Source organism: Gopherus evgoodei, chromosome 10 (genome assembly GCF_007399415.2).
Source record: "Gopherus evgoodei ecotype Sinaloan lineage chromosome 10, rGopEvg1_v1.p, whole genome shotgun sequence".
NCBI lineage: Eukaryota > Metazoa > Chordata > Testudines > Testudinidae > Gopherus > Gopherus evgoodei.
Window position 1 is genome coordinate 368982 of NC_044331.1, and position 27829 is coordinate 396810.

Consider the following 27829-nt stretch of genomic DNA (forward strand, 5'->3'; position numbering starts at 1 on the left):
TCCCCCTTGTCCACATGCCTGTTGACCCCCTCAAAGAATTCTAGTAGCTTGGTGAGGTATGATTGCCCTTTACAAAAAACATGTTGACTCTTCTCCAACAAATTATGTTCATCTATGTGTTTCATAAGTCTGTTCTTTTCTCTAGTTTTAACAAGTTTGCCCAGTACTGAAGTCTGGCTTACTGGCCTGTAACTCCGGGATCACCTCTGGAGCCCTTTTTAAAAATTGGCATCACATTAGCTATCCTCCAGTCATTTGGTACAGAAACTGGTTTAAATGATAGGTTACAAACCACAGTTAATAGTTCTGAAATTTCACACTTGAGTTCCTTCAGATCTAATGAGAAACAGTCAAATGAAAGTGAGTCCCATTCATTTACATCATGTAATGGCAGACAGTTAAAAAGTGACATTTTTTTAAAGTGCTTATATACAAATGCTAGAAGTCTAAATAGTAAGATGGCTGAACTAGAGTGCTTCATATTAAATGAGGATATTGACATAATAGGGCATCACAGAAACTTGGTGGAGTGAGGATAATCAATGGGACACAGTAATACCAGGTACAAAATATATCGGAAGGACATGTTGTGCTGGTGGAGGAGTGTCACTACATGTGAAAGAGAGCATAGAATCGAATGAAGTAAAAATCTTAAATGAACCAAACTATACCATAGAATCTCTGTGAATAGTAATGGAGCACGGGCAGTCACAAAAAAATTCACATCCTGTGACCTGTCCATGACTTTTACTGTATACCCCAACTAAAACTTAGGCAGGGGGCTGCAGGTGCTTGGCGGGGGCGGGGGGGGGGCTGTGGTGCTTGGCCCAGGACCCCTGCTGGTGCTGGGGGGGAGGGATGGGCTGCAGCATGCAGCCCTGGATCCCTGCCAGGGGAGGGGGGGCTCTACGTGTCCCTGCAGCTCCTAGGCAGCGAAGGAGCCAGGGAGTGCCACGTGTTGCTCCCAGTTCTGCCATAATTGCTGGCTGCGCAGCTCCCATTGGCTGGGAACCGCAGCCAATGGGAGCTGTGGGGGTGGGACCTGCAGGTACGGGCAGCGCGAGGAGCCCCCTGGTGCCTGGCTCCTTTTCTGCCTAGGAGCTGCAGGGCCATGCCAATGGGAGCACCCCCAGCACCCACCAACCCCCGTCCTATAGACCTGAGCCCCCTCCTCCCTCGGGCAGCCCCTGGCTGCAGCACTGGCTGCAGAGGTCACAGAAAGTCACGGAATCTGTGACAGCCTTGCAGCCTTACCCATAGCTTGGTGATCACACAGATGTGATATGACACATTGAGAAAGGTGATACAGCTTGCCAGGTCAGAGTGTACAGGGTGCCTTGTGATAGTGAATCAGTCTGCTGAACAGAGGAATGTTTATCTAGAATTGCATTTTATCAGTTAGGAAACACTGAGTAAAACATCTTTTAAAACATCTTTTAACTGGCAACAGAATGTTGTTGTCCCCTGAAAGCCCTTTGTACAGTTTTTGTGTGTTTGACACAGTAAGGCAGATCCAAACCAGACTTTGGATTTCTCAAAGGCACCAGGCTGAAAGCTAGGTAGGTGCAAAGTGGTAGTTTACTCTACAGTGTGATTGGGATGTAGGATGTTCTTTGAGAGTAGAATAATTAATAAATCTTTATTCTTATTTTGTTATTTTATTATGGGCATGCCTAAACTGAGGTGTTCTCATACAGAGAGGAAGACTTTGAGGACTTTCCTCATGAACACCACCGAAGCCTTGCCCTGTGTGACTTCGAAGGTGCGCAGAGTCACTTACAGAATGTCACTACTAATCTTGTATGCTTTTCCCTTAGTGTGGTCCAGGAGAACATACAAGTTAGATTAGAATTAAGAACAAACATATTGTTCTTGATACTAAGCATTACCCTGCTTCAATGGCAGCATGGAGACTTGAACAGTGGCTATTTTGACATGCTATGAAGTAGAGTCTGATCAGAATGTCACGTTTCTATTCTTGTTTGATTCGTCCAGTTTTGAAGGAATATCTCAAGGGAGAGAAGCTGGTATTAAAAGGAAATGTCAAATTTTATAGGCTAATTAACCCAGCAGGAAGTCAGACAGTTTGCAAGGGCATAAGGAATGGGATATGAGAAACTGTACCACAGGTCACATGGAATTGTATCCATGCTGTACATGCTACAGCAACATCCTCAGAGAATATGACCAGTTAGGAAACTTCAGGATGGTACATTGCACACACTTACATAAGGAGAAGGAGGCCTGGAATCTGGTAGAGCAATGGTCTGATCCTTCTGCAGTGGACTGAGCATTTGAGGTGGTGGTCATTGGTAAGATGAGGGATGATTTTAAAAACTAAACTGAATGACTTGCAAACTGCACAGAGGAAAAACTTGTGAATTAGCTGAAATGCTGAATAAGAAGCCCCCTCTCCCCTCAGGTTTTCAAAGAGGATCTCTGTTCTTTGCATTGTGGAGAATGTAACAACCAGTGCTCAGAACAGCCCTTCTTGTTGCTGCAGCTAGGACATGTGTCCTGCAGAGTGCCATCTCACCCCCCCCTTCTGTCCCCTCCAGGTTGGATTGCTGTTCAGCTCCATCTCATCAACACTTCAGAGATATTAAAGAGCCCTTGTGTTGGGCACATGTATTAAAACACGGCTTGCTTATCAAGGCCATTTTTATAAAAAGGGGAACAGATCTTCCCTGCCTTGCTTCAGTCTGTTCCCTTCCTAAATTGCAGATCTCTTATTTCTTGGCCTGTGTTTGTTATTTGGGGATGGGGACATAAAGAAGCAGGAAAAGTTGATATCCTGTGCTGCTTCTAAAATTGATGATGGGTTTTTCTGATATTATGAGAGCATCCTGAGCACCATTAGCTTGTCATACATTCTGCAGTGCGGTCTGTCAGCTGATTGCTGCACCATTCCTTTGCAGTGTGTGCTGTGACCAGAGACAAATTAAGAAAAAATTTGTGTCCATTTATTCTAAGCAATTCCTGCCTTTGAAATTATATGTTTGCCGTTTGTGTGTGGTGGGGCAAATTATTAACCCCATTTTGGTGATGTGCTGAGGGCTGGGGCTGAGCTTTGTAATTGCATCTTGTACTCTGGAAGCAGTTCTGATATTTGAGTTTGCATCCTCAGTGGCCACTACGTTACATTCAGTTGATTGTTGTCTCCTGAATCGAGCTATAGTCCTGGAGAACAAGAACTGATTACTGCAGTCAACTGGATTGGTATCCCTGCTCCTCCAGGAATTGGCAATCAACTCCTTTTAGGGTGGGGATAAGTGTGGAGCTAAGGGTTTTTTTCTGGCTTTTTTGACCCCTCTGTCTTTAATGCACCATCACACAAGGGTGGAATTCTCTCCCTGAGATGGTGGCAAAGATGTAGGAAGGATACACATAATGAGTACTGATGAAGTCTAGAATTTTAGTTTAGTTATTACATATTTGACTTGTGTAACATCCTGCCACTGGCTTTAAGCTGCTGCTGGCTTGCTGGAGGCAGCAGCGAATGAGCGGTGAGGAGTTATCATCAGGGCTAGCTCCAGGCGCCAGCCCAGCAAGCAGCTGCTTGGGGCGGCCAATGGTGAGGGGCGGCACGTCTGGGTCTTCAGTGGCAATTCAGCCGCTGGTCCCTCACTCCCTCTCGGAGCAAAGGACCAGCCGCCAAATTGCCGCTGAAGACTGAAGCGGTGGCGGTAGAGCTGCAGATCGCGATCGCAGCTTTTTTTTTTTTTTTTCCCTTTTTGCTGCTTGGGGTGGCAAAAGCCCAGGAGCTGGCCCTGGTTATCATATGTACCAACAATTTGATTATTATGACACCCTAGCATGGCAAGGTGCCATCTGGGAGTGGCTGCTCCTTGTTGGAACTTGAAGATGAATTACCTGTAGCACTACATGGTGCAACCCAGAAGGTGAACCTCTTCCTCACTAAGGTCTGAAGGTGACTTCCCCAGCATGGTGTGACACCATCTGGTCTGGGAAGAGAGTCTACTTGCTGCTGAGATATGAAGGGGATTATTTTGCAAAGATTACATAGATTAAAGAGCAAACTCAATGGATCTGAAGGTGATCCATGGCTTTGGAAGAGTGATTTGGTAAAGGAAGTTGAGGGGGGGGTGGTCTGTACTGTGACTCAGAGGGGTACACATGTTATAAGAACTGTCACACCAGAACAGATCAATAGTCAAACTAGTCCAGTATCCCATCTCTGCCAACAGCCAATGCTGAACACTTCAGAAGATGTACAACTCCCACAGTGCATTTGCTTGATTATGCAATGGTATATTTGGTTTTGTCACTGTTTGTGGAACCTCACTAAAATGAAAACTCATTTACTACCTTGTCCTGCCCCATAACCTAGGGGCAGATTTGTAAAGGAACAAATGGGAATTGGCTGCCTAACCATCCCTTGTCTTTTAAAATGTTCACCATGGGTCATAAATATGGGCTTCTGAAATAGCATAGATAGGCATTAGTTTCATGTAGTCACCTGGCTGACTTTTATTGACACCTCTATCTTATTCATTCCTGGTTTTGGAATTCATGGAAAAAGGCCTTAATTCTACTTTTCTTATTGGACAGGAATTCGCTCATGGAACATTCATCTTCCCTCTTGTGACCTGAACCAGCAACTGAGACTCTTTGTAAGTCAGCATCTTGCTCAGTTTTCTTCAGAGTTCAAAGGTCAGTTTCCTTTTATCTATATTCTTTTTTTTTTTTTTGCTTTTCTGTTGGAGTTTGAAGATCGTGAATAGAGGATGGAAATGAAATTGGTAAAGATTTTGCCACTTAGAAAACAATCATATTCTTCCTGTGAGTTGCTTCTCCAGGTTTGAGTAGACATTAACATGAACACTGAAGGTGGAAACAATAGACATAAATATATATCAATGTAAAGAAATTTAATCTAAAACTGCTGATCTAATTGTTGGTGAGGGTGGAGGGCTTGTAGAGGGACTAGAGACATGCAAATAGACTTTTAAACAGAGTGCCAGATAAATAATTTAAGGCATTGTTGTTTGTTCCTTCTTACAGCACAATACAATGTTATTTCATACAAACTGCTTATTCTCAGGTCTCTTTATAGAGCAGGGGTGGGCAAACTTTTTGGCCCGAGGGCCACATTGGGGTTGCAAAACGGCATAGAGGGCCTGGTAGGGAAGGCTTTGCCTCCCCAAACAGCTTGCCCCCTACTTAGAGGCCCTAAGGTGATCAGAACAGAATGGGTTAATGCTGACTTGACCCGCTGCCTTTGGAGGGGAGGGAGGTGGAGGCGGGAGAGGGGCTTCCATTTTCAGTAGAGTGGATTGCAGATTGTTGTAATAGAGAGCTCCAAACAGCCTGCCCCCCCTACTTAGAGGCCCTAAGCAGAGGCGGTTCCAGGCACCAGTGCACCAAGCATGTGCCTGGGGCGGCAAGCCTCGGGGGTGAGGGGGAATCTGCCAGTTGGTGTGAGGGTGGCAGTCGGGCCCCCTTCGGCAGCATGCTTGTGGGAGGTCCTGTGGCTTTGGCGGCAATTTGGCGCCGGGTACACCGAAGGCACAGGACCGGCGGACCTCCCGCAGGCATGCCGCCGAAGGCTGCCTGACTGCCATGCATGGGGAGGCAAAATACATAGAGCTGCCCCTGTCCCTAAGCACTGAAAAGATTATGGTGGCCCCCCCATATGTAATTCAAAATAAAAACAATACTATACACAAAACTTACATGTTTGCTGAAATTAAAATAGCTTCTTTCTAGATTTTCTGATTGCAAAATTCTGGATAAGTTCATCGAAGCTGACTCAACGAAGCATGTCTGCTTCCGTACACAATAGGGAAAGTCAATCAAGTCTGTCCTGACATATTCTCTGAGGGTTTTTTATTCTTTTCAGCTGAGAAAAAGAGCATTCTGCGGAGCAGTTAGTAATCATCAATGTTAGAAAAATACGTAGTGTGATCTCTACATTTGGAAATACACATTGTATTCCATCTTTCAGTATTGTGTCATGAAGATCAATGTGACTGAATTTCATTTTTCCTGTTTCATTAAACTTTGCGCGCATATAACAGTGGAACTGCCATATTTCTCCACAGAGATTCATGTTTAAGTCAACAGGGTATGAGTCAACTAGCTTTTGGGAACCTTGTGAACATTGTTCGTCAGATAAGTCCACATCGTTTAGAAAAGAAAATCTACTTGATACTTCTTTGTACATGTCACCTCTCCTCTTCATATGAGCTTCAAGTGTATCAATTATAGCGTAGTAAGTAGATATGTGAAATTTGTCTCTAGGATTCAATTCTGTTTCTGTTGCACTGCTATCATTTGCTTGTTTTTTCCTGATTCGCTTGCGGAACTGGGCTTATTTGTAGTTAGTGTCACTAAAGATATCTTTTGATATGTCTTCAAATCTTTCGAAATCATTCCCCAAAGTGTGTGAGTGGTCTGCTAAGTGATTGACAGAGGTCTGCACATGTTTTCAAATCCAATTCTTTTTCTTGGAGAGCTTGACTTGTGTGGTAAAAGTGTTGTAAAATTTCATTCCACATGGTCAACATGAATACAAACTCGAGTTCTTGCATCTTGTTTGCAATGTTTTCTGCCTCTCGTGTAGTTTCTCCCTTTTGTGATTGGTCTTCAGCTGTACTTTCTAATGCATCCACAATCTTTGATTAGGACTCCAGAATTGCACTTGTTGCCACTGCATATGCCTCCCAGTGAGTATTAGAGTTTTCAACGCACGATCATTGCCCAAATATGTTTTAAGAACTGCCCATCAGGTGCTGAGGCAGAGAAAAATGTATAAAATAACTGGACTGTTGAGAAAAACCTTACTGCCACCAGACAACAATCAACAACATTGCAGCCAACAAGATTGAGAGAGTGTGCAGCACATGATATGAATATGGCATATTTGTTCTGTTCTAAAAGCTTCTTCTGCATTCCTTGATAACACCCTGACATGTTGGCAGTGTTGTCATAAGATTGACCTCTGCACTTGGAGAAATCTATTTTGAAAACTTGGCACAGATAATACAGTACTTGATTTTCCATTTCTTCACCAGTGTGGCTTTTCAAATTGAGGAATGTTATAAATCGTTCAACTGGTTTTCCATCTGTGGGAGACGCATATCTTAGTACAATACTCAAATGATCAATACGTGAAAGATCAGGTGTAGAGTCGACAGATAAATTGAAGTATCCAGCAGTACTTATTCAGCTATTGTGGATGAAATGAAGTTTGTCACTATTAGACCAATGAGTTAATCACATACTGCCTTGGATAAGGATAATGGGTTACCTTTGCCAGCATTCCCATATTTTGAGATATGGCCACTCATGGGAGTGTTGCCAGAAGTAATCACTTTGTTGTGGGGGTGGGGGGCTGAGGAAGACTAATCAAATGTTTGTTTACCTGAATAGTAATTTGCATTTCATAGGCATTTCTCTCCTAAAACGAAAGATGATAAATAGGTACTTGATATTAAATACCATTGACATCTTTGAAACAGTGCCTTATCACCATGCGTGTTCCCAGGCTAATTGTCACACTGTTAAATTCTTCAAAATTTATATATGTATTAAATATAGATCATATCAGACATATGGGCACAGACTGTCACTCTGAGCTATGCCTGCAAGATGTTTTATATCAACATATTACACCTTGTCAGATTCCTCTTTTTAGGCATGTGTGTGTACTTGAAGGAAGGTGTTTTTTGTTTTTTTTTCCATAATGGTCAGGATATTTAACTGGAAAGCAGAGACCTAGGTTCTATTTCTCGATCTGCTATTGACTTACTATGTGAGCCTGTGACTCAGTTTCTTTACCTATAAAATGAGGATAGTCAGAATGATGCATTTTTGTAAAGCAGTGGGATATCTGTGGAGTTAAAGCTCTGTGTGTTTGTAGCGAGGAGGGTCAAGCTCCGCCAGGGGCCGGAAGGGACGGGGCCACAGGGCACTGGACCCGCTCCTCAGAGGGTCCGGAGGCGACCCGGAAGTATAAAAGCCGGCCGGCGGCACTCAGTTGGAGCCCAGCCGCCGTCGGGAGCAGACCTGCCAGAAGGTGCTCGTGACTGGGAGGCTGCTGAGGCCCAGGGCAGTTGCCCTGACTGGCCGGAGCTTCCCCGTGACCTCTACGACGAGGAGCTGCCAGAGCTTCCCCGCGCCCACTACGAGGAGGGACTGCCGGAGTCGCCCCGTCTGTGCTGTTATCCCGAGGAACCCCCGGAGCAAGCCTGGCCGGACTTCCCAGAGGTACTGCCGGATCTACCATCCAGCCCCAGCCGGGAGGGGCCCATGCTACTGGACTTCCCAGGGGCTGACGCCCTAGAACAGGTAGACCCAGAGGGGGAGATTGGAAGTAGCCCGGGGGCAGCCGACCCCAGTCAGGCTGCAAGTGTACCTGAACCCATGTCAGTGTGTTGCGGTCGGGAACCCCACTGACGGTTAGCGGTGATAGCCACTACTAGGGCCCCAGGCTGGAACGCAGTGGAGTGGGTGGGCCTGCGTTCCCCCTGCCACCCATACCCGGGTGGCAGAATCCCCCTCTCCCTGGACTAAGGAGGCCTTCAAGTCTAGTGACTGACTGCTCGACCCTGAGCCACGAGGGTCTGAGCCTTTGTAACTGTGTGTTTGGTGCCGCGCCCAAACCAAGGGCTAGGCCCCTTTAACTGTGCCGCTGCTTGGTCCTGCCCCAAAGGGCTCGAGCTGCCTGAACTATGGACTGCTCAACCCTGAGCCATGAGGGTCTGAGCCTCTATAACTTTGTGTTTGTTGCCCTGCCCTATAGCAGAAGGCCGGAGCCCCGAGCGACTGTGCAGCGTCGCTCAGCCCTGAAGAAAGGGGCTGACGTAGACGACGTGTATCGAGGCCGGTGTGGCTCCCCTCCACCTCAGGGAGGGTCGAGCCCCGGCCGGGCACCTTTACAGTGTTACTATGTACATACTTGATTAATTTCTCTCCTGAAGTGTGGTGCGAAGAACTGGACACAGTATTCCAATTGAGGCCTTATCAGTACTGAATAGAGTGGAGGAATTACTTCTCATGTCTTGCTTACACCACTCCTGCTAATAGATCCCAGAATGATGTTTGCTTTTTTTAGTAACAGACTTACATTATTGACTCATATTTAGTTTGTGATCCACTTTAACTCCCAAGTCTCTTTCTGTAGTACTTCTTCCTAGGCAGTCTTTTCCCCATTTTGTATGTGTGCAATTGAGTGTTTGTTCCTAAGTGTATTCCTTTGCATTTGCCCTTCATTGAATTTTATCCTATTTATTTCAGACCATTTCTCCAGTTCGTCAAGATCATTTTGAATTCTAATCATGTCTTCCAAAGTGCTTGAAGCCCCTCCCAGCTTGGTATTGTCCGCAAACTTTATAAGTGTACTCTCTATGCCATTATCCACATAATTTATGAAGATAGTGAATAGAATCAGACCAGGTAGAGAACCTTGTGGGACCCCACTCAATATGCCCGTCCAGCTTGACTGGGTAAAGATTTGACCACAATGATCTATGTGTTTGTCACCTCCAGATTAGATTTCTGTGACTTACTGTTTCTGGGCCTGAATGTAGATGCAATACCAAGGCTTCATCTTGTGTAGATTATAGCAGCGCAGTTTAATGAGATGAGCCTCCTTGAGTACATTATCATTACCCCTGTAGCGGCTCTGGTTCCCACTTCGCTTACTAGTTCAAGGCCCTGGTCCAAATCTACAAAGCCATCAAATGGTGAAGACCCAGCTACTCTATTAAATTCATTTATTTATTATTTGTATGCTGTAGTATTATGAGGTGCCAAGTAGGATTGGAGCTCAGCTGTACTGAATGCATACAAAAATGTAGGAAAACATAGTCCAGCATTCAGATTTCCATTCATGACCTGCGAAAACGGTTATTCTTCTGGAATAATATAGTGTATGCAGCATGTGATAAAGCATTCTCTAAATAAATACATTTTTTAAAAAATCTGTATATGTCCCAAGTAAAGCTTTCCATAACCAGGGAATTGAGAGGATCAGGAGATTCTATGGAGTCTGCTATGGACCTCTCCACGGAGACCTGATTTACCTGGAAAGTACTTAGGCACTATAATGATGAGCACTGTAGAAAATCCTAAAATAGATTTCTGTATCCTGTTTGCACTTATGCCACTGAAACTCTCATTCTTGAATGAATAATTGAGTTCCTCCATACTTCCAATTTGTCCACCTGTAAAATATCTAGTCTTTTATTATAAACTAATGGATTAACTACTTGAGATTCTTTGATGGGAACTAAAGAAAGATGATTTTATTTGTTTTGTGTTATTGCCTAGAGAACCCCCTCCTCATTTGATAGGCACTGCACAGACTTAGTGTAAGACACTCCCTTCCCCAATCTTAGTTTAGGACAAGATGTAACTGGTCAGTAAAACAAATGAAGGCTGGGAAAGGATGGGGTATCAGTAATACATATTCTTTTGCATAGACTAAGTGTGGACACTTCACTGGTGTAACAAGCAGATCAGTAGTAGGAATCTTGTCTCTCCACCTGCATATAAATATGAAGTGTTATGTTTGAATTATGCTGTTACTTTGACAGATGCTTGAGGTTTAAACCAAGCATCAGAGAACAAAGGCCTGTCTCCTTAAGAGACTGGCTTGTGGTTATGGGTGGGATTTATTATTTTTAAACGTAATATTGGAAACTGAAATCCCACTTCTGTGAATAGAATAGTAATTATCTCCAGGAGCCTACACTACTGTGCCAGTCCACAGCCCTACAATAGGATCTAGATTAAAGTCACTGAGACCCCCACTCTGGCTTCTCCCTATCTATGTGCACAATCTGTTCCTATAATAGCAAGGTATTAGTAGTATTGGGCTACTGGAGGAGCTTACATTATGATTCCCTGTCCTCTGATCATGATGGGAGAGATGCTGCTAGAGATAATTTAATATTCAGAAATTCTCACTCAAGATGCTTCAGTCTTTCTGTTAAAATTGTGGGGAGGATGTGATGGGCTGATGTTAGCCAGAGTATTGCCTCCATTTTTAGGGCCACAGTTTCCATTTCCTAAGTGCCTGTGCCATAATGCCTCAGCTGAGCTGTGGTCATGGTACCACCTTAAGAGCAATGTGCTCTTTCTCCCAATGAATCCAACTTCCCTTCCAGCCCCTACGCTCTCCAGCATGGCTTCACTGTTTACTCTGCATGTCCTCTGAGTCCCTCTTCCCTTCCTCTGTCTGAAATGCATATAAGGCCGTTGCTGGAGTGGGCAAGATGCATTATGGCACTGAATTCAGCACACTCTGAAGTTGAATCCCTCATCATTTGTGGTGGGTGAAGTTTCCTTGTTTCAGCACCATCAATCCCTTTGTTGCCAGTAATGTAGTCCAGTTCTCTGTCCTGTCAGAGATGAATGGTGGATCTGTTGATGCAGGGTATAGTGGAATGTAATGTGGACATATGATATGGAGTACTATTCTGGTGCTGCAGCTCAAGGCCTTGTATAAATGGCTACACTTTCCCATATGTACTGATGCATCTATACTAGTGTAACCTTCATGTAGATCCTTCTATTTCAATGTTCAGAGGGCCTTTTTTTGGTTTAGAAAATGTTGCTTTGGAAGGTGTTTAATGTAAACTAAAAAGGTCACTGTTATATCAGAATTAGAGTGTCTACCCAAAGGGTTATACCTGAATAACAATATCTGTTTAAATTAGGGTGACCAGATGTCCTGATTTTATAGGGACAGTCCTGATTTTTGGGTCTTTTTCTTATATAGGCTCCTATAACCCCCCACCCCCTGTCCCGATTTTTCACACTCGCTGTCTGGTCACCCTAGTTTAAATCCACATTTTGGCATATACCAGCACAACTTTGCTATGTAGACAACCCCTAAGGCCCCTACACAGCTCTGCCAATCCACTTAAATCCAGCAGCACCATCTGTTACTCCAGGTTGGCTGTCTCATGAACCAAGTGAAAGTGTGGCTCCTGCATGCCTGGGGAATTGAGTAACTTTGTTGACAAATCTCTCAGTTTGCAGATTTACTTATTGTCTGGGAGCCTGTGCAGGCATTTTGTGTAGCTTCCAACAGAAAGTCAGTGCCTTTGACCATGCAACTGCTTCAGAGGCCCTCTGGGCACTCCCAGCCTGCAAGAAGAGGCGGAATGGATGGATAGTGTGATGGGTTTTTTGAGTGGAGGGAAAAGGAGGGCTGAAACTGCAGCAGAGCTATAGCAGTCTCTCTGCCTCATCCTCCTTGCAGACAAGAATTAGCTCATTAAACTGTTGAAAATTCTGCTCCTGATCCCAAACAATCTGAGAACTAACAACAATAGGGTCTAACTCCCTGCTCAGCCTTTCTGCTTTTCCTTGCAACCTCTTTCCCATCCTCTGTCTCAGTCTATTTAGATTGAGCTCTTCAGGGCAGCAACTTGCTCTTCATAGTGAGTGCACAAATAATACAAAGAACAAACAATGGATTTGAGACTTCCAAGCTGCAGCACATTGAGCTCTCTTCCTGCCTCAGCTTTGTTGCCATGCTTCCGGCATTGGGATAGATGTGCTATGTGGCCAGCTGAGTCCCTGCCCACACCTGCCTGGACATTCTAAGGGTATGTTTACACTACGGGCTTATTCCAATTTTACAGAAACCGTTTTTTTAAAAAACAGATTGTATAAAGTCGAGTGCACGCGGCCACACTAAGCACATTAATTCGACGGTGTGCGTCCATCATGTACCGAGGCTAGCGTCAATTTCTGGAGCATTGCACTGTGGGTAGCTATCCCATAGTTCCCGCAGTCTCCCCTGCCAATTGGAATTCTGGGTTGACATCCCAATGCATGATGAGGCAAAAACAGTGTCGCAGTTGATTCTAGGTAAATGTCGTCACTCAATCCTTCCTCTGTGAAAGCAATGGCAGACAATCATTTAGCACCCTTTTTCCCTGGATTGCCCTGGCAGACGCCGTAGCATAGCAACCATGGAGCCCGTTTAGCCTTTTGTCACTGTCATCGTATGTGTACTGGAAGCTGCTGACAGATGCGATACTGCAGTGCTACACAGCAGCATTCATTTGCCTTTGCAAGGTAGCAGAGACGGTTACCAGCCCTATTGCACCGTCTGCTGCTTTGGAAATTGGCGATGATGGTTACCAGTCCTTTTGTACTGTCTGCTGCTTTAGAAATTGGCGATGATGGTTACCAGTCCTTTTGTACTATCTGCTGCTAGAAATTGGCGATGACAGTTACCAGTCCTTTTGTACTGTCTGCTGTCATGGGTGCTCCTGGCTGGCCTCACTGAGGTCGGCCGGGGGTGCATGGACAAAAATGGGAATGACTCCCCAGGTCATTCCCTTCTTTATGTTTTGTCTAAAAATAGTCAGTCCTACCTAGAATATGGGGCAAGTGTACTAGACAACCTGAGAGCACAGCCACTCTGGGTCAGAGCCCCAGGTATCCTGCAGAAATGATGAGCTGCATGCCATTCTAGGGGGCGCCCCTGCAACAACCCCACCTGTTGCTTCCCTCTTCCCACACCCCTCCTGGGCTACCGTGGCAATGCCCCCCCATTTGTGTGATGAAGTAATAAAGAATGCAGGAATAAGAAACACTGACATTTTAGTGAGAGAAAATGAGGGGGAGGCAGCCTCCAGCTGCTATGATAGTCCAGGCAGTACAGAATCTTCATTAGACATGAAAAGGTGGGGAGGAGGAGCAGGAGCTCAGCCTCCAGCTGCAAAGATGAGGATGGTTACCAAGCCTTTTGCACCGTCTGCCTCTCCAGGAGACAAAGCTTAAAGAAGGGAGTGACTGGGAGTCATTCCCATTTTTGCCCAGGTGCCCCCGGCCGACCTCTCCAAGGCCAGCCAGGAGCACTCACGAGATAATGACAACGTTTTCCAAGCCTTTTGTACTGTCTGCCATGAAGAAAGGAAGGGAAGGGGATGCTGCTGTTCAGCGCCGCAGTACCGCGTCTAGCAGCAGCATGCAGTAGACATATGGTAACATTGAAAAAAGGCGAGAAACGATTTTTTCCCCTTTTCTTTCACGGGGGGGGGGGCGGGCGGAAATTGACGACATATACCCTGAACCACCTGGGACAGTGTTTTTGACCCTTCAGGCATTGGGAGCTCAGCCAAGAACGCAAATGCTTTTCAGAGACTGCAGGGACTGTGGGATAGCTGGAGTCCTCAGTCTCCTCTCCCTCCCTCCATGAGCATCCATTTGATTCTTTGGCTTTCCGTTATGCTTGTCACGCAGCACTGTGAGTCCCTGCTGTGGCCTCTGTCTGGAGATTTTTTCAAATGCTTTGGCATTTTGTCTTCTGGAACGGAGCTCTGATAGAACAGATTTGTTTTCCCATAAAGCGATCAGATTCAGTATCTCCCGTACAGTCCATGCTGATCAACGCTCCACGGTGGCAGGGCTGGCTCTACAGTTTTCGCCGCCCCAAGCAGTGTGCCGAATTGCGGCCGCAGGCCGGGGGAGGGCAGTCCCTGTGCCCTAAGGGGGGCAGGCGCGTTTCCGGTGGCAGCTTCTATGTTTAGCTGAAGCCGGCCTGGACAGCTAAACTTAGAAGCTGCCTCTGAATTGCCGCCGCCGCGGAAACATGCCTGCTGCCCTAAGGGCACAGGGACTGCCCCCCTTCCCCGCCTGCAGCAGCAATTCAGCGCGCTGCTTGGGGACAAAACAAGGGGGACTGCCGCCCCAAGCACCAGCTTGGAAAGCTGGTGCCTGGGGCCGGCCCTGCACGCTGGGCAAACAGGAAATGAAATTCAAAAGTTCGCGGGGCGTTTCCTGTCTACCTGGCCAGTGCATCCAAGTTCAGATTGCTGTCCAGAGCGGTCACAATGGTGCATTGTGAGATTGCACCCGGAGGCCAATACCGTCGAATTGCAGCCACACTAACCCTAATCCGACATGGCAATACTGATTTCAGCGCTACTCCCCTCGTCGGGGAGGAGTAGAGATATCGGTATTAAGAGCCCTTTATATCGAAATAAAGGGCTTCATTTTGTGAACGGGTGCAGGGTTAATTCGGTTTAACGCTGCTAAATTCAGTATTAACGTGTAGCGTAGACCAGGCCTTACACGAGATCTCAGACCTGCTGCGGTACTTTGCCTTTCTCAGGTAGAAAGGGTGTGTTTTGCTGCCATCTATTGTCTGAGATTGGAGTGCAGGCAGTACTGCTTTGTGTGGTATGTCCAAAGCGTCTGTTTAATTTTTTAGCTATCAGATGACTCACCAAAAGTTTATAGAATCTCACGCTATGTCTACACTACAGTTTATGCCTGCATATCTTATGTTGCTCAGGATTGTGAGAAACCGCCCCCCGCAAGCGATGTAAGTTACACAGTATCAGAGGGGTAACCATGTTAGTCTGGACCTGTAAAAGCAGCAAAGAGTCCTGTGGCACCTTATAGACTAACAGACGTATTGGAGCATGAGCTTTCGTGGGTGAATACCCACTTTGTCAGAGCATGTAGTGGAAATTTCCAGAGGCAGGTATATATATGCAGGCAAGAATCAGGCTGGAGATAACGAGGTTAGTTCAATCAGGGAGAATGAGGCCCTCTTCTAGCAGTTGAGATGTGAACACCAAGGGAGGAGAAACTGCTTTTGTAGTTGGCTAGCCATTCACAGTCTTTGTTTAATCCTGAGCTGCTGATGTCAAATTTGCAGATGAACTGAAGCTCAACAGTTTCTCTTTGAAGTCTGGTCCTGAAGTTTTTTTGCTGCAGGATGGCTACCTTTAAATTCACTATTTTGTGTCCAGAGAGATTGAAGTGTTATCCTACAGGTTTTTGTATATTGCCATTCCTAATATCTGATTTGTGTCCATTTATCCTTTTATGTAGGGACTGTCCAGTTTGGCCGATGTACATAGCAGAGGGGCATTGCTGGCATATGATGGCGTATATTACATTGGTGGACGTGCAGGTGAATGAACCGGTGATGGTGTGGCTGATCTGGTTAGGTCTTGTGATGGTGTCGCTGGTGTAGATATGTGGGCAGAGTTGGCATCGAGGTTTGTTGCATGGATTGGTTCCTGTGTTAGAGTTACTATGTTGCGGTGTGTAGTTACTGGTGAGAATATGCTTCAGGTTGGCGGGTTGTCTGTGGGCCAGGACTGGTCTGTCACCTAAGGTCTGTGAATGTGAGGGATCATTGTCTAGGATGGGTTATAGATCCCTGATGATGCGTTGGAGGGGTTTTAGCTGGGGACTATATGTGATGGTCAGTGGAGTTCTGTTGGTTTCTTTCCTGGGCTTGTCTTGCAGTAGGAGGCTTCTGGGTACACGTCTGGCTCTGTTGATCTGTTTCCTTATTTCCTCGTGTGGGTATTGTAGTTTTGAGAATGCTTGGTGAAGATTTTGTAGGTGTTGGTCTCTGTCTGAAGGGTTGGAGCAGATGCAGTTGTACCTCAGTACTTGGCTGTAGACAATGGATCTTGTGGTATGTCTGGGATGGAAGTTGGAGGCATGAAGGGAGGCATAGCGGTCGATGGGTTTTCGGTATAGGTTGGTGTTAACATGACCATCACTTATTTGCACCATGGTGTCTAGGAAGTAGACCTCCCATGTAGATTGGTCCAGGCTGAGGTTGATGGTGGAGTGGAAACTTTTGAAATCATGGTGGAATTTTTCCAGTCTCCTTTCCATGGGTCCAGATGATGTCATCAATGTAGCTTAGGTAGAGAAGGGGCGTGAGTGGATGAGAGCTGAGGAAGCGTTGTTCCAGGTCAGCCATAAAAATGTTGGCATATTGTGGGGCCATGCGGGTGCTCATAGCAGTGTCACTGGTCTGGAAGTATATATTGTCATCAAATTTGAAATAGTTATGTGTGAGGATAAAAGCATGGAGCTCAGCAACCAGTTGTGCTGTGTCATTATCAGGGATACTGTTCCTGACACAGTTAGTTACACTTAGTTACACAGACATAAGCACCAGTGTGGATAGTGCTGTGTAGGCAGGAGAGCTTCTGCCAACAAAGCTACTGTCACTCACAGGGGCTGAAGTAGTTAAGTCAACAGGCGAGTTCTCTCCCGTCAGCTTAGAGTGGCTACATTAGAGATCTTAATGTGGGGAGGTGGTAGAGCATGACTGATTCCATCCAGTGATGAGGGCATCTCTAGAAATAAATAGAATTAGCTGGGACATAGAATAACTACTTCAGGAATGAGGGCACCTGTGTAATGTTCTTATTGCTGCAACTGAGTAAGAAACTCCTGAGAGATCAGCTGAGTGGGGAGCCATCAATAGAGTGAATGCCAATTGAGAAGTTTGATCTGAGAGGTAACAAATACATTCTGTCAGAGGTGAAAGTTAATAAATGTAGTTCCTTATAAGAATTACCCCAAGTGTGAAAATAGATTACAAACTGATGTCCTTGAGCTATTATTCTTATGCAGATTATTACTATTGCTTATATTTATTTATACTGTGTCCCTAGTTAAAACCAGGACCTAACTGTGCAGGATGCACTGCAAACACAGAGGAGCCCGTTGCTGCACCAACAAGTATATAGTCTAATCAGAAACAAGTTTGAAAAAGTGAGTGACACGAGAGGAGGGAAATAGGGAGGGGAGGCATTACATAGAGCTATCGATGGTCCTGAGGGTACCATATCTTTTACTGACAAACATCTGAACTGTCACTAGCTAGCTGATTGTTTGTCAGCATCATAGGAGACCTGGCTCTTGGGGAGAAATTGGAGGAGATAGGGTAGTGGCCTTATGGATTATGAGGGGGACAGTCCATGCATAAGGTACAGTGCAAAAACAAGCACGAAAAAGCTGTTGGAGAAGCAGATCAAAGGTAATAAAAAGAGGCTTTGATAGCAGGGAGCACAACATAAGAAATTGGAGAGAACAGGTTGTAGAGGGCAGAGTTGTGAAGGGACCTGAAGGTGAGGACAAGAAGTGTGTTTGATGTGATGAAACTAAGAGCTAGTGAAGCATTTGAAAGAGGGAGAGATGATGGTGACCTGATGAGAGCACTCAGCAAGAAAGTGGATGTATTTTGATGAACTGAAGAGTGTATGTACTCTTGGCCTTAGGGAGGCCACAGGGAAGGAGGTGCAGTGGCTTGTGGACAATATACAAGAATTTTGTGAAAGCCCATTATAAAATAGGATTAAAAATCCTGCATTGTGATTGGCTAACCCAGTGAGGTATGGTATTAATTGCGAGAATAGTTTGGAGTGATGTAATGGACCAGGCCTTGTCAAATCAGCTATCATTCCACATTTTTAGCAGGGCTTTAATGGAATGCAATCCGTCTATTTCCGCTAGGAACTGATGGATAGAAAAGTGTGTGCTGAGTCACGATCCTGTTCTGGAAAAGGAAAAAGGAAGTTTTCTGACTGGGGTTCAGATTCAACAGTCAAATCTGCTCAGAGAAAAGCACCTTTTTCCTTTAGAATGAGCAGAAATGTGTGCTTTTATCAGCCTAAGCCATTTTCCAAACTGCCAAAAGAATATTTGTATCTACTTGTTCCCACCACAGAAAGAGGATTTGAAATTGCTTAACAGGGCTAACTAAATTAACTCTTACTAATTATCTCCCCCCCCCCCCCAAATTATACCTTTTGAGGCCAATCATGAATTCTTTTCAATTATGTGATTAGGGATCAGTTAGTCTATTTTCATGTGTTTTAAAAAAATTGTAAGATCAGCTTGAAGGTATGACTAATTGATATGTTTTGTGAAAGTTTCTCAAGACAAATGGATTATCATTAAATCGTTCAGACAGCTTTTTCAAATGTAACTGTGCACCTAGGAGTGTCTTTTTCCTCCCCTTGCCTGTTTCCCTTTATAAATTAACACTTCCTTAAGACATAGCAAGGCATGTATGTTGCCTAAGGGTATTGCTACACAGCAAAGAAAAACCTGCGGCTGGCCCATGCCAGCCAACTCGGGCTTGGGCTGTGAGGCTGTTTCATTGCTGTGTAGACTTCCAGGCTCGGGCCTGAGCAGGGGTGGCCAGCCTGTGGCTCCGGAGCCACACGCGGCTCTTCAGAAGTTAATGTGCGGCTCCTTGTATGGGCACCAACTCCAGGGCTGGAGCTACAGGCCCCAACTTTCTAATGTGCTGGGGGGGATGCTCATTGCTCAACAGGTTTGATAGTGATTCATAATGTAATTGGGAAATGACTCTGTAAATAAGCAAGTTTTAAATGGAGTTGGATTCCAACTCAGCTGTCAGAGTTGGTTCTATGGCTGCAGGTGCTCTGCTGAACACATTCTGTCCCCTGTCTTCCTGAGTTCAAATTGTGCGTCTGTCAGCAGAAGGATTTCAGTTGAGCAAAGCTGTTATAGCAAGGTACAATCATGGGCAATCTTTCAGCCACATACTGGTCTGCTTATGGATTTGAAAATGAGGATTTGGAATTGTATTGGGAATCAACATAAAGTGAGTAACAATGGAATATTGCAATATGATGTAGTTATTTCAGTCCACTGTGTAGCCAGATGAAGCTTTTAGATAGCCTTCTGAATCAACCTCATGGATAGAATGTGTGTGTTGCATCAGTCCAGCTCTGAAGTGTGCAGTTATCATAGAAGATGAGACTAGAAAACACTAAATCATTTTATTGTCTACCCTTTAGACTGCAGTTAGGTTTTGAGTAGGGCTGTCATTTAATCTCAGTTAACTCAAAAAATTAATTACATTGTTAAACAATAATAGACTACCAATTGAAATTTATTGTAAATATTTTGGATATTTTTCTACCTTTTCAAATATATTGATTTTAATTACAACAGAGTGCAAAGGGTACAGTGCTCACTTTATATTATTTTTTATTACAAATATTTGCACTGTAAAAATGAAAAATGAAAGAAAAAGTATTTTTCAATTCACCTCATACAAGTACCATAGTGCAATCTCTTTATCGTCAAAGTGTAACTTACAAATGTAGATTTTTTTTCTTTGTTTCATAACTGCATTAAAAAACAAGAGTGAGTAGATTTAGAGCCTACAAATCTACTCAGTCCTACTTCTTGTTCAGCCGATCTCTAAGACAAACAAGTTTGTTTACATATACGGGAGATAATGCTGCCCGCTTCTTATTTATTGAGCAGAATCCATCATCAACCTGGAAGCTTGTCTTCTGGAATGGTGGCTGAAGCATGAAGGGGCATACAAATGTTTAGCATATCTGGCACATAAATATTTTGCAACGCCAGCTACAAAAGTGCCATGTGAATGCCTGTTCTCTCTTTCAGGTGACACAAATAAGAAGCGGGCAGCATTATCTCCTGTCAATGTAAGCAAACTTGTTTGTCTTAGCGATTGGCTAAACAATAGCACTTTGTCAGAGCGTCCCTTGTTCCTTATAAAAATATATTTAGAGATGGCAGGGGAGCTATAAAATTGTGTAAATTAAGGCATGTTTTTACATTCTTATCAGAATAAGACTTTCTATCATCTTATAAGCATTTTTATCAGCATTTTTGATTTATCCTATTTGAATTAATGTAATGTTTTTAGTGCACTCTTAAAATAAAAGCTACTTCATGCATTTGGAAAAACTGTGCCGAGACACTTCTAAGTTTGATAGCTAATGCTGTGTGACTTTGCATTTTTTAGTTTTTTGATATGACAAAGATGTGATGATTTCACATAATTTTTTTTTCATGACCAAGAAACCAGCCTTAGGCATCACACACACATCCATTTTTTGATCTGACCATGACTTCCTTTTTACTATCTGGAAGTGGGACACTTCAGGACTGGGTTTGAGGGCCTCCCTTAAAAAGACAACATGTGAGCCGATGTAATGGCTGCCTTACAGAGTATGTAATTGAAAGGTGCCCTTTTGTTTCAGGAGCTGACAGGCCAGTAGGTCTGTCACCTATGAACCAGAGATACTGTACAGGCAAAGCAACAGCCAGATTGCCAGGGTTAGCAAAGTTCCCAGTCATGGGTGGCAAGTTTGTAGAAATTTTGGTGGTGCCCAGAACCTGCACCCCCAACTCCACCCCCTCAAACTCCGCCCCCACCTTCCTAAGGCTCTGGGCAGGGTTTTGGGAGGAAGGTCTGGGGTGCAGGTCCTGGGCTGGGGATTAGGGTGCAGGAGGGTTGCAGGCTTTGGGAAGGAGTTTGGGTGCTGGGTGTAGGCTCCGGGCTGGGGCAGGGGGTGGGTGTGCAGGAGGGGGTGAGGGCTGCAGACTTTGGGACGGAGTTTGGGTGCAGGCTCTGGGCTGGTGGTGGGGGTGTAGGAAGAGGTAAGGGGTGCAGGCTCTGGGAGGGAGTTTGGATGCTGGGTGCAGGCTCTGGGCTGGGGAGGGGGGTGGGTGTGCAGGAGGGGGTGAGGTGCAGGATTTGGGACACAGTTTGGGTGCAGGCTCTGGGCTGGGGATGGGGTTGTAGGAAGGGGGAGGTGATGCACACTGGGGCAGAGGATCAGGGTGCAGGGGAATGAGGGTTGGGGCTGAGGATGAGGGGTTCATGCTGCAGGGGGGCTGAGAGCTGGGGCAGAGGCTCAGGGTGCAGGGGAATGAGGGTTGGGGCTGAGGATGAGAGATTCATGCTGCGGGCAGGGCTCAGGGCTGAGGCAGAGGCTCAGGGTGCAGGGGAATGAGGGTTGGGGCTGAGGATGAGGGATTTGTGCTGCGGGGGGATGAGGACTCAGGGCTGGGGCAAAGGGTTGGGGTGTGGGGTGAGGGCTGTGGGGCTGAGGATGAGGAGTTCATGATGTAGGAGGGGGCTCAAGGCTGGGGATGAGGATTAGGATGCAGGGAGATGAGGGGTCTGGGGCGTTGGAGAGGCTCAGGGCTAGGGCAGAAGGGCAGGGTAAGAGCAGCCTGCCTTGCCATTAGTGAAGGACCCTGGGGCAGCAGACAGCAGTGCTGCCAGGAGCCGCTCTCTGGCAGCATGAGTAGGCAGGGGAGAGGCGCACGCTTCTCTCTGTCAGGCAGAGACAAGGGGGACGCAGGAGGAGGGGTGGAAGGCGGAGACCGGGACCTGTTCCAGGCAGGGACGTGGCAGGGCAGGTGGGGGAGACCCATGGGGGCTGGGGCCCGATCCAGGCACGGCCGGGGGAGAGACCCAGCTCCAAATATTGCTGGAGCAGGGTACCCGGCCCTGAATATTCCTGGTGCTTGAGCACCGCAAACATATATAACCTGCCGCCTATGTTCCCAGTGATTTGGCAAACTGTTTGACTGTCTCTTTTCTCTTCTTCATTCTAACTGGAGGAGCTCGAAAGCTTGTCTTTCACCAACAGAAGTTGGTCCAATAAAAGATATTACTTCACCCACTTTGTCTTTCTTGTTCTGAAGGACACTTTCTGATGGTGAAAGGTACGGTTTCTACATCTCTGAGGAAAAAGCACATATTCTGGAATTTAATGGCACTTACCTTCCTACAGGTACGGGGACTACTTAGGATACCATTCTTCTTTGACTTCATTGAATATCCAGAAATGAATTCTATGGTTCCAGTTTGCATCCTCAAGGTATGGTTTAGGTGACCCCAATAGGAAACAATAGCCCTATCTGAACTCTTGAGCTCCAGAAGCCTCTGGATTTTGACTGGTTGTCTTAGTGTAGGTGTGAGGTCAGTGGGTCAATGCCCTACTGATTTGAGGTCTTGGAACTAGGACCATTCATTGGAAAGCTAAGTTGGCTTTCCTCATCCAGCAATCTTGCACTGGGTGTCTCTTTTCTGACCTTAGCAAATAACCTGCTGTAGTATTCTCACAGTTGCCATATTTAAGGATTCCAGATACTGTTTTAGCACCTTACATAAGATTTTCTGTTTTCAGACAGGCACCTGTCATCTTTCCTTAAGCATGTAACCTATTTTATTAATTTTTTCACTCAGTCTTTCCCAGAATAGCTCTTCCCTTCCTTTCATTGACTGGCTATCCTTATTTTCTTATCTTTGCTTTCCATTTTGAATTTTTTATTTTTTATTTATCCTAAAGAATAGGATTTATTTTAGCCCACACACCATCTCAGAGCCCATCACTATCTGGGCATTCCCAAATAGGGTTTCCACCATTTGGTAGGGGAGATGGAATTAGGGACACTTTCATACTGCTGCATGAACATGCAAAATAACTAATTTGTATATTAGCAAATAATTTGCATATATCAATAAACTTCAAGTTAAAGTATGTGGATATGGTGCGGGTGAAGGCATTGTCTTAACAGCCCTTATGAATAAAGTCTCTTCCCCCACTTTTTTTCCTCCCCAATCTTTCTATTCCTTCTATTCCCATCTCCCTTCCTCCTGGCCTCTGGAGAAATGTCACTGATACAAGAAGCTGGAAACAGCAGAAGGGAAGGGAGAAGAGAGATGGGGAGCAGCAGCCAGATATAAATGCAGAGAAGATCCTTGCAGCTCTGCTCTATTGGGCCCAGGCAGCCAGGTTTCACCGAGGAGAAGATATGCTGTGGCAGACACATACAACCGTGCAAACTGATGGATCTAGTACATGGGAGTTGAGGTCAGAAGTGGAAGAACTATCTGGCCCAGGGCTCCCAAACCTCTCTCACCCATGGGCCAAGGGTGGCTGCCAGTGCTAAAGTTGCAGTCTTAGCAGGGAGGAGATGGGACCACCCAGGCACATCATCCTTCAAGCACTCAACAGCTGCCTGACCCCTCATCTCACCTCAGCTAATTAGAACTTTGCCACTGACCCAATGACATTTGGATTCCATTGCAACCCTGCAGCACGCAGGATAGTCTCTGCAATTTTGGGACTGTAACTTGAAAATCAGGGTTAGTGGTCACTGTATTTCCACAGCATGTTGAGCAAGGAACGCCTTTCTTGCTGACCTGTTCATCAGTAGCATTTTTGTAGGACTGCAATGGAATCCAAATGTCACTGGGTCAGTGGCAAAGTTCTACTTAGCATACTCTACTGTTGTGTTATCTGGGAACCAGTGACCAGGTGATATTTTAGTGCTGTAATCAGTTCCTCTTTATCTGTTACGACAAGCTCTTATAAAGAATTCCCCTGTGTTGGCTGCAATACTTTTTGACAGGTTTCAGAGTAGCATCTGTGTTAGTCTGTATCCGCAAAAAGAACAGGAGTACTTGTGGCACCTTAGAGACTAACAAATTTATTTCAGCATAAGCTTTCATGAGCTACAGCTCACTTCTTCGGATGCATAGAATGGAACACACAGACAGGAGATATTTATACATACAGAGAACGTGAAAAGGTGGAAGTATGCATACCAACAGAGTTAGGAAATTGTCATCAATAATGTTTAGAAATTCCAAGGATGTTTTAGTACTGGCAGCATAAGACCTCTAGTATATGTCACTCAAATTGAAGTCCCCTATAATCATATAGGTTTTTTCCCCCTACACATTATCAGTATGTGCATAAAGAGACAGTTATCCTGTTCCCTATTGTGATTTGGTGGTATGTTGCAGAAACCAACTAATGCCCCATTTTGTACCTTTTCTGTTAGGATATTGATCCGTAAGCATTCAAGATCATTTTCTTTTAGCTATCAGTGACTCAGAAACAGGTAATTCCATTTTTGACAGAGTGCCACTCCCCTCCCCTTTTAATAGAATCATAGAATATCAAGGTTGGAAGGGACCTCAGGAGGTCATCTAGTCCAACCCCCTGCTCAAAGCAGGACCAATCCCCAACTAAATCTAAATTTTCCCTACTCAAACCTTCATAAATAGATTATAATAATTGATTTTTAACATTCCAATTGTGTGAATCATCCCATCAGGTTTCAGTAATACCAACTAGAGTGAGTTTATGCTTATTAATTAGTGATTCCAGTTCCTCGTTTGTTATGCAGGCTCCTACGTTGATGTGTAGGCAATTCAGGAATTGCTTCTCCTGATGTCCTTTGTTTCTTTAGTTAACTTTGTTCTCAACATTTTGATTTTGTGCTGAGTGTTCATACCTTCCTTCTTTTTTTATCCTCCCCTTTTGCTATTAGTTTAGTCATCTCCTGACTGCTCTAGCAAACCAGTCCCTGAGGAGATTAGTCCCTTTCTACTGAGGTGGAGGCTGTCCAAACTATACAGCCCCCTCCTCTCCACAGAAGGTGGACCAATGTTCCACAAAACCAAAACTCTCTATTTTGTCATGCTGACTGGAGTGGCTCATGACTGAGAGTGCCAATCTCAAGGCACACTGTCAAAAAGCAGCACAGACACTGCAATTGGTGGTATGTTCTATAGTTAGATTTCACCAACCCAGTAACAAATGTGAACTCCCAAAGTACTACAGTATCTCAGACAGTTCCCTTAGACCAGGGTGTCGTCAGATGCTCCCGGTGTGGTGCTCTGCTCTGTTCAATGTTGATATCAATCGGCTGCGTACGTGTTCCCTCTGTGTGCTCTGCACAGCTCTGCGCAGATAGCTGACACAGCAGACCCCTAGAGAACCCCCAATGACCACAGACTCTAGTAAGGTACGAAGGCACCTGGGCCAGGTTTATTGTCAAAGAGAAACACAGTCTCCAGCTCCTGGCATAGAAGTCCAAGGTTCTGCTAGCTGGTACATATGTGCTCCCTGACAATGGACTCAGCTTAGTCAGTGGCGGGACTTTCCACTGCCACCTAGGCTGGACAAAGACACCGCCCCAGGGATGCATTCTTATACAAAGGTATAAACAAGTTACACATCACTCCTGATGTATTGAGGTGGAACCCTTCTACGTAGCAAGGTACAACCCCTCTATGTAGTAAGGTGCCACCTCTCACCTTGTACAGGTTGGTTTGAACAAAACAACCGTATCCATCATATTCCCCGTTTGCCCCTGTCATTGGGATGGGTCAGTCTGTTCCTTGTTATCTGTGTGGAATGTGCCAGTATGTGAATGTTCTGATCTCTAGTTTTCAGTACCTTTTAGCTATGTCTCTTTTTGCAGCATCAGCCCTTTCCTTGCCAGCTTCTGTGAGCAGGGCCTGCCTCTGGCTCACAGCTTCACTTTGCTTTATGTTAGAAAAGTCTTGACCATTCTTTTAGTTCAGGCCTTAGGCCTCATACCGGGCCTCTGATACCAAGGTTTATATCTCAGGGCCTCCTCTTACTACACAGGGGTCTCAAACTCAGTTTACCTTAGGGCCAGTGCCAGTCCTCAAATCCTCCAGCAGGCCAATAATGTCACTGAAGATGATATTCAGAAAACAAAATGTTTATATTGTATTTTTTATTTCGAATTTTTTAGAAATAATAAAACTGTCATACAACTTTACACAATTTTTCACCTGCCAGAGAGTTTTTAGTGTTTGCCAGACAACTGGCAATGCTTTAGTTTTGTCAGTTTGTTGATGTTTGGCCTCAGTAACTGAGCAGTTGAAACCTTCAGGATTGCACCAGATAGTGGTGTTAGGTATTTTGACTTGTTTATATTCATTGTGGGGGGAAAATTGACACTGCCTCCATGACTGACTCTGCCTGGCTACTAGTGATGCTATCTCTGTCCCTCTCCCCCAGCCAATGAGAGCTGCAGGAGGCGGCGCCTCTAGCAGACATTGCTGGCAGCGTGTATGCATGCATCTCTCCTCCCGGGGCTGCAGTGGGGAGGTTCTTGGGCCACAGGTGCCCACGGGACGGGACTTTGAGACGCCTGCCTTAGACACTTCAGTCTATCTTGCCACTCAAGCAAGCTGGAGTATGTGATAAATGGTCACTTATACCAAAAATTACGAAATATTCTGGTTACACCCCGTTACTCACCTAGGTTGTTTTGCATCTTAGATCTCACACCAAGATAATGCTGGTAGCCAATTCTATAGTAAACTAAATAAAGGTTAATTAGCTAAGAAAAAGGAATGAGAGTTATTGAGAGGTTAAAGCTGGTAAAATATATATGTACAGTTGAGTCAGTGTCTATAATTTGAAAAGGTAGCAGGTAGTAATCTGCCAGTTTTCCCAAAAGCCTTCGTGGGCTACCTAGAGTAACTTGGGGGATTTCCATCTTCTTGTTTGGCTATTTTGCCCTGTTAGAATCCAAACAGTCCAGAGATGTATAATTTTTCCTTGTGTCAATATATATAGCTTCCTTTCACAGAAAGTAAGCTGACAGGACAGACTCCATGTGGGTCCTTCCTTTCATGACGGGGGGGGGGTGGGGGGAGAGAAGTGCGCTAGAGTCTTTGATCTCGCACACAATGACCATTTGCCTTGCAGGCACAGGAATTTAGCACTTTCCTCGTAATGTTCCTCATTGGCATTACACAAGACTTCTTTCTCATTTGATGGGTTACTTCAGTTACAGGGGTATGTACAATGCAACTGTTTGCTATTACATTATAATGAAGTACAGATAAGTGAAAACAATGCATACAACGTCCCACCAGTTTTTCAAGAAGTTTGAACTCTGAATACATTCTTATACATTTTAACATCTACTCTGAACTATACTAACACACAAGTAAGCAGATCTGGTTTCCAGCTGTGAGTCTGTCAGTTCTTAACTGATGCCTGTGGCTTTGGCCAGAGCTGGCCTTTGGCTTACCAGTGTCAAATAGACTCATAGACTTCAAGGTCAGAAGGAACCAGTGTGATCACCTAGTTTGATCTCCTGCACATTGCAGGCCACAGAACTTCACCCACCCACTTCTATAATAGACTGGCTGAGTTACTGAAATCCTCAAGTGATTATTTAAAGACTTCTAGTTACAGGAAATTCACCGTTTACAGTAGTTTAAATCTGCAAGTGACCCATGCCTCATGCTGCAGAGGAAGGTGAAAATCTCCCAAGGCGTCTGCCAATCTGACCTGGGGGGAAATTCCTTCCCAATCCCGAATATGGCGATCAGTTAGACCCTGAGCATGTGGGCAAGACCTACCAGGCAGATATCTGGGAAAGAATTCTCTATAGTAAGTCAGAGCCCTACCCATCCAGTGTCCCATCT

General features: G+C 45.1%; 1 protein-coding gene across 2 annotated transcripts in view; it reads left to right on the top strand.

Annotated features, from left to right (window-relative positions):
- Positions 1-27829, top strand: part of MAP1A (microtubule associated protein 1A) — a 125775-nt gene that overhangs the window by 6887 nt on the left and 91059 nt on the right. Inside the window, exon 2 of one of the 2 annotated variants that reach the window (XM_030577282.1) lies at positions 4573-4674. In XM_030577282.1, coding sequence (XP_030433142.1) covers positions 4573-4674 — 102 coding nt within the window. Of the gene's footprint in view, positions 1-4572; positions 4675-27829 lie in introns of those variants that run through there. The other variant, XM_030577284.1, reaches the window with a different exon arrangement.